This window comes from Galeopterus variegatus, unplaced genomic scaffold (genome assembly GCF_000696425.1).
Source record: "Galeopterus variegatus unplaced genomic scaffold, G_variegatus-3.0.2 Scaffold5530, whole genome shotgun sequence".
Taxonomy (NCBI): domain Eukaryota; kingdom Metazoa; phylum Chordata; class Mammalia; order Dermoptera; family Cynocephalidae; genus Galeopterus; species Galeopterus variegatus.
The window spans coordinates 1-7,816 of record NW_007731641.1 but is presented as its reverse complement, the minus strand read 5'-3'; the positions used below and the strand labels follow the sequence as shown (position 1 = coordinate 7,816).

Sequence of the window (7,816 nt, the reverse complement as noted above, 5' to 3'; positions counted from 1 at the left end):
AGGATTGCTTTGGCTATTGGGGTCTTTTTCTTGTTCCATATGAAGGTTAGGATTGTTTTTTTCTATGTCTGTGAAGAATGTCATTGGTCAAGTCTATAAATGTGATACGCCACATCAACAATGTCAAGAACAAAAACCATATGATCATCTCAATAGATGCTGAAAAAGCATTTGACAAAATTCAACAGCTTCAAGATAAAGACTCTAAACAAATTACACATAGAAGGAAGGTATCTCAACATAATAAAAGCCATATATGATAAACCCACTGCCAATATCATCCTGAATGGGGAAAAGCTGAAAGCTTTCCCCTTAAGATCAGGAAGAAGACAAGGGTGTCTTCTCTTACCACTCCTATTTAACATAGTATTGGAAGTACTTGTCAGAACGATTAGACAAGAGAAAAATAAAGGGCATCCAAACAGGTAAAGATGAAATCAAATTGTCCCTGTTTGCAGTTGACATGATTCTATATATAGAAAATCAAAGAGACTCTACCAAAAAACTCTTAGAGCTATAAATAAATTCAGTAAGGTTGCAAGATACAAAATCAATATACAAAAAACCATAGCATTTTTATACTCCAATGACAAACTAGAAGAAAAAGAGATCAAGAAAGCAAGCCCATCTATAATAGTCACCCCAAAATAAAGTACCTAGGAATAAAGATCAAGGAGGTGAAAGATCTCTTCAATGAGAACTACAAATCACTACTGAAAGAAATTAAAGAAGACACCAAAAGATGGAAAGACATTCCTTATTCATGGATTGAAAGAATCGATGTAGTAAAAATGTCCATACTACCCAAAGCCATCTATAGATTCAATGCAATTCCCATCAAAATCTCAATGACATTCTTCACAGAAATAGAAAAAGCAATCCTAACATTCATATGAAACAACAAAAGACCCCAAATAGCCAAAGTAATCCTGAGCAAAAAAGTGAAGCCAGAGGCATTACACTTCCTGACTTCAAACTATATTAGAAATCTGTAGTAACCAAAACAGCATGGTACTGGCATAAAAGCAGACACATATGAACCAATGCAACAGAACAGAGAACCCATAAATCTACCCATGTATTTATAGAAAACTGATCCTTGAAAAGGGCACCAAGAACATACACTGGGGAAAAGACTGCCTCTTCAATAAATGGTGCTGGGAAAACTGGACATCCATATGTAGAAGAATGGAACTTGACCCATAATTCTCACATATACCAAAATCAACTTAAAATGAATTAAAAACTTAAATATAAGACCTGAAACTTTAAAACTCCTAGAAGAAAACATAGGGGAAACACTCCAGGATTTAGAACTGGGCAAAGACTTATGAATAACACTCTGAAAGGACAGGCAACAAAAGAAAAAGTAAACAAAAGGAATTATATCAAACTAGAAAGCTTCTGCACAGCAAAGGAAACAATCAACAGCATGAAAAGACAATCTACAGAATGGGAGAAAATATTTGAAAATTATGCATCCAACAAGGGATTAATATCCAGAATATAGAGAGCTCAAACAACTTTACAGCAAAAAACCCCAAATAATCCAATTTAAAAATGGGTAAAGGAGCTGAATAGGCATTTCTGAAAGATAGTCATACAAATGGCAAGCAGGCATATGAAAAAATGCTCAACATCACTAATCATCAGGGAAATTCAAATCAAAACCATTTTGAGATGTCACCTTACTCCAATCAGACTGGCTATTATAAAAAAGACAGAGAATAACAAATGCTGGCAATGATGTGGATATAGAGGAACACTTCTGCACTGTTGGTGGGACTGTGAGTTAGTACAGCCATAATGGAGAACAGGTTCCTCAAACAACTACAGATAGAACTACCATATGATCCAGCTATCCCACTACTGGGGATATATCCAGAGGTTTGGAAATCATCAGATCGAAGGGATACCTGCACTCCCATGTTTTTGCAGCTCTATTTACAATAGCCAAGAGTTAGAATCATCCCAAATGTCCATCATCAGATGAGTGGATAAGGAAACTGTGGTATATCTACACAATGGAATACTACTCTGCTATAAAAAAGAATGAAATACTACCATTTGTAACAACATGGATGGACTTAGAGAAAATTATATTAAGTGAGACATGTCAGGCACAGAAAGAGAATTACCACATGTTCTCATTTATTTGTGGGAGCTAAAAATAAATACATAAACAAACACACAAACAAATCAAGGGTTGGGGGGGAGAAGACAGAATAACCACAAAAATTCCTTGAAGTTTTTAAATCAAGTGAACAGATATGATGGGGGGTAGGGGGGGGTGGAGAGGAATGGGTAAAGGCATGAAAATCATCTACGATGTATATTGAGAAGTAAAATAAAAAATAAAATAAAAAATAATAAATTAACCAGGTCATGTAAAAAAAAACCAAACATTAAATTGTAATCCAAAGTATAAAATAAATATCAATGAGTCCATACTGATATAAATGATCAAATAAGTAAGTGAACAGGGATGGGGAGAGACAAATCTGTACAGAAAATTCTAAATAATTTATGTAGATACTATACCCTCAGTGATGAAGAGCTTTACTTCCCACTTTTAATTGTGAGCTTGTGTAGTGACATCCTTCCAGAGTACAGTATAGAAAGGGGGAGAGGGATGGAGAGGAGAGGAACTTTACAGTGGAGAAAACTGACGTACACTACCTCAGCCAAGCCATCAAGGTTAATACCAACTGTGGTGAGTCACAGCCGATAGTACCTATACTTTATACAATGTGATGAAAACGGCATTTCTATGGTCTTCTTCCTAAAAACCCATACCTTAGACTAATCACGAGAAAAACATCCGCCAAACCCAAACTGAGAGATATCCCACAAGGTACCTGACCACTACTCCTCAAAACTGTCAAGGTCATCAAAAACAAGGAAAGTCTAAGAAACTGTCACAGTTAAGGAGACAAAACAACCAAGTGTAATGTGATTTCCTGGATGGGGTACTGAAATAGTAAAAGGACATTAGGCAAAAAGTAAGGGAAAATAGTAAAAAGACATCAGGTAAAAACTAAAGAAAAACTAAAGTAAAAGGACATTAGGTAAAAACTAAAGAAATAACTAAATCATGAATCTCAGTTAATAATAATGTATCAGCATTGCTTTGTTAGTTGTAGCAAATGTACCGTACTAATGTAAGATGTTAATAATAGGGGAAACTGGGTGTGGCATACAAGGGAACTCTCTGTACTATCTTCTCAACTTTTCTGTAAATCTAAAACTATTCTAAAAAATAACGTCTACAAATACAAATGTAAAAACACACCTAAGACTTGAAAGAAAATTTGCACACACTCTAGGTGCTTCTGATTCCTTCTTTCTCTGTTCCCAGTCTTCCCAGCCAGTTCTACCCAGCTTCTGTTAGGAGGACTTGAGCCTGCTTTCTCATGGTCTTAGTAACCACTGACAGGTGCTAACCCCAGGAGTGATGTAGTCAGACTGGAATTTTAAGTAGAATACTCTGTCCTCTGTGGGATGGGTGGATTGTAGGGTGTGTGGAGACAGGAAGCAAGACAGACCAGCTTGAAGGCTGTTGCATCAGTTCAGGTGAGAACGACCTCAGTCTGAGCTTAGGAGGTATTGGTAGGGATAGCAATAACCTGGCCATTGGTGAGGGTATGGAAGAAGGGGAAGAATGAGGAATGATGATTGCAAATGCAGTATCATTACTCAGGAGAGAGAATACCTAAGGAGGAAATGTGGTGAGTGCTGCTGGGGCTGGGTGGGGAGTAAGAAACGCTAAGTGCCCTTCAGATCTATTGAGTTTGAGTGCCTCAGCAGGAATGCTCCCGATATATCCTCATGCCTGTGGTAAAGTAGCTTTGGATAGCTTGAGAGGTTAAATAGTTGAAGGCAAGCACTTTTAAGAGTTAAGGGCAGGACTTGTCCCAGGAAGGAGACAGCCCCAAGTCCTGATGTGATGGATGGCAGCAAAGGCTACGTAAACATCAGGGAGCCAGGGTGCAGGGCGAGGAGAGCTGCTGCGGTGACTGTGGATCTGTATTTCTCCAGCTGAGTCAGCATTTCTCCAGCTGAGTCAGCATTTTTGGCTTCCACTTTTCCTGCTGGCTCAACCTTCACTTCCTTTAATGACACTGTCACTTTCCCTTCAGAGATCAGTCCCAGGGAGTGCCTCCTCACCCCACCTTGCCTAGTTCTGATTCCATTGCTTTTGTAAAGTCTTCCTCAGCCAAGCAGGCAGTCTGTAAGATTCTTAGATATCATGAGAACATTTTATAGAGAGAAAACCCAGGGAGGAAATCCTGGGGTTGTTTCCAGGGAAGTGAGCATGAGCTGCAGTATTTAGCTTGGCACTGTAAACACACAGATGTGTGAATTGTTCTTAGTCCACATCCGAAAAGACAACCTATCCTTGACTCTATCTGTACTTGCTCACTTTTTAGCCAAGAACTGTGAATAAAGTCAATAACCACAGTAGTATATTTTCACTGATGTAATCTGAATTGTCAATTTTTTTCACCCTGATATAGGATATCTCCTAAACCTATAAAAGTGTCAAGGGCAAGGAGGGGATTGGGATTGATTTTGCTGCAAGTCATTCAAATGTCTTTTCTATATTAAAATCACAGTTTCAATGTAATAATCTCCAATTATGTCACTAAGAGGTTTTCTAGTCCTGAATTTACTCATTTATTCACCAATTATTTGTGGTACCTACTGAACCTTATGAAAGGAATCTTTCATGAACACATGATGGTTCTCCCTTTGTTTCTGTCTTTCTCTACCTCCCTGCCTTTTTCTCTCTCCCTAATTATGTTTCTCATTAATGAAATGGGATATATTGAAAGGTAAAGATCTATTCTAGTTCTTCACTTTTAATACACATTTTTAAATAAACTTGTCAATTTCTATAAAAATGTCTATTGAAATTTTGAGTGAGATTTCATTGACGGAAAGTTTTAGTGGAATTTCATTTCTTCTTTCATTTCTCTCATTAATATTTTTAAGTTATCAGCATATAAATCTTGCAAGTATTTTCTATTTTCATCCCTAGTCACTTCATGTTCTTAAAAGCAATGTATATGGTATTTTTATTTGATCTCTTGATTGTTCTTGATAATGTATAAAAATACAATTGATGTATGAACACTGACGTTGTTCTCTGTGAACTCATTAAAGTCACTTAATAGGCTGAATTACTTTTTGAAGATTTATTTTATTTTATACACACATGATCATATTGTCTAAGAATAAAGACAGTTTTATTACTTTTTTTTTTTTAAATAACCCAGATGGAGCCTCTAAACCTTGTTGCCTTCCCAGGCCCCTCCTGCACGTGAGGAGCTGAGTCAAGTGCAGGGCTGAGCTTGGCCATGGGCTAGGATCGATGTCTGTGTGGGCGGTGAGAGGCGGTGTTGGGCTGAGAAGGGTAGATCCTCTTCTCCCCAACTGGAATAACTTATCCCCTCTTCATGACAAGCAAGTGTTACTCTTAGGTGCATAAGTAAAGTTGTTTTCATTTTGGTTTAGTTTGGAGTTTGTTTCTTTTTCAGAAGCTGCTGAATATATTGAGTGATTTGCAGTGCAGAATTAAAGAAGGGTTCAGATGTCTGTTCTCCTTTGAGAACTGGCTAACAGAGTCAACTGGAACCATTAACCCACACATACATTTTTATGTGGTGAGAGATGGAGGAGGAAAAGACAGAGAGAATACAGGATCCCCGGACTTCCAGGATTTATTATGTATTATTGTACACACTCACAGATTTAGCCATATCACTGAGGGTGCTGTCAGAGTTACTATAGAAACAACCGTCCCTCAGGCAGAGGCTCCGATCATCTGAGGTTGGGATTGGGCTCACTGGGGGTGGGTGCTGGGCATTAACTTCCTCCCCTCCACCTCCAACCCCGATGAAGAGACATGCAGAGGGGCAGGGACAGGTAGGTTCACAGAGGTGGGCCACCCCCTGAGGTAAGTGGGCTGGTGGCTCTCTCTTCCCTGTGTGGGATGGTCTGAGGGCCTCTAGGACATGGGAGTGGTTACTTATGTTCGATTGGCTACTGTACCTCCTGCTTCAGGTTCTGCTGCTCAGCGGGGAGCAAGATTTCAAGAGGGCGCTGAACTGGCTGGATCTCTTCGTTCTGGCCAGGAGTTGGGACAAATACAGGCTGCTCCAGCTGCCCCTCCTGTTGCTCGGATGGCACTAGAAGCTGCTCTTCTTTCTTTCCCAGTTGCTCATCTCTCTTTGTGAGCTCTTGATCTAGATGCTGGTCCAAGGGCTTCTTCTCTTTTTCCAACTGCTCCTTCAGCTGCTGATCCCTTTGTGCTTTCTTCTGCTCAAGTTGTTGCTCCAGGTTTTCTGCTTCCTGATGTTCCCCATGTTGTCCCTGTTGCTGCTGCTGCAGTTCTTGCTCTTGTGACTCCTGCTGCTGCTTCCGTTCCAGATGCAGTTCCTGTTCCTGTGACTCCTGCTGCTGCTGTTCCAGATGCAGTTCCTGCTCCTGTGACTCCTGCTGCTGCTGCTGTTCCAGATGCAGTTCCTGCTCCTGTGGCTCCTGCTGCTGCTTCCGTTCCAGATGCAGTTCCTGCTCCTGTGAGTCCTGCTGCTGCTGTTCCAGATGCAGTTCCTGCTCCTGTGACTCCTGCTGCTGCTTCCTGCAACATCATGGCACAAACCCTGGACTGGAGTCACATGATACATTCTGGGGCTAAATCTGCCCCTGAAATATGATGTGTTTCTGGGAAAGTCAATTAGCTTCTCTGCGCCTCAGATTTCTTCTCTGTAAAATTAGCAGGTTGGCCTATTCAACTCCAGAGATCCTTTCTCTCCTGACCTTCTTTCTTTCTCTACTGACTAAGCATTATCTGCAGTCCCAGTGCCTGGGGTGGGGGACAGGTGGAGCTGGAAGATTGCTGAGAACTGGAGCTTGTCCTTTCAAGTCCTGCAGTTCTAAGTTGGGTTTTCTTACCCCTGCTCTGCCTGGGTTTCCCCGAATAGAACACTTTCTTCATTCTGCAATCCCCACTTTTTCACCAAGCCAAGAGTTACAGCATTTCCTTGAAACTCTGCCCCATAAACAAGGCAAAATCATGAACACCCCAAATCAGAGTTTCAGGAAAGAAATTGACTGCTACTCCCCCTGCTTCCCGCCCTTGGTTCTCTCTTAAAATACAGTCCCAAGAACAGATGGGCCATGAGAGAACTACTCTCTGTTCTGTGTCTTTATGCCGGGGCACATTTCCCTCAGTGCAGTGACATGAGCCCCCCAGAAGGACAGGTCCAGCTGAGTCCAGCCCCACAGTAACACCCACACCTACCCAGGCTGGCCACCTGGGCCATGCCCTGTCCTGTTGGAGGCTGCCAGTCCCAACCCTAGATCTGCCAGCTGACACTTACCAGACTAACAGTAGGGACCGAGGCGGAGGCTTCCAGTGGAGTGCTGAGCTGAGCAGAAGCCAGAGCACCCTTTATACCGTTCCCCTGCCTGGCTTCCTTCCCAGATTGAAGGCGATAGACTGGTTTCACCACTCAAGTTGGTCAACTTCCTCCAGCCCCTTCCTGACTCACCACAGGCATCTTAAGCAGCAAACCCCTCAGGGCCCCCTTTTCCAGGGATACACAGCTCCTGCCTGGCCAGAGGCTTCTAGAGGGCCCGACTACTCCTGTGATGCTCATGTGACCTGGTACAAGGGAGGGGATAGAAGAGATGGAAGTGAGAGAAGCTTTCTTCTGTTTTGTGGCCTCAGCCAAACTTCTCTGAATCTCAGTCTCTCCAGCTGTAAAATAGGTCTATCCTAAATACTAAGCTAAGGGATTCATTTCCAAGG

The 7,816-nt window shown here is 41.5% G+C and overlaps 1 protein-coding gene across 1 annotated transcript; it reads right to left on the bottom strand.

Moving 5' to 3' along the window:
• Positions 1-6,045: 6,045 nt before the first annotated feature.
• Positions 6,046-7,054, bottom strand: LOC103604997 (involucrin-like; the record flags this gene model as incomplete). Its single annotated transcript, XM_008589573.1, has 2 exons — positions 6,046-6,643; positions 6,958-7,054. Coding segments are annotated over 2 exons (695 nt in total), but the record flags the coding sequence as incomplete, so codon positions are not given.
• Between the last annotated feature and the right edge of the window lie 762 nt (positions 7,055-7,816).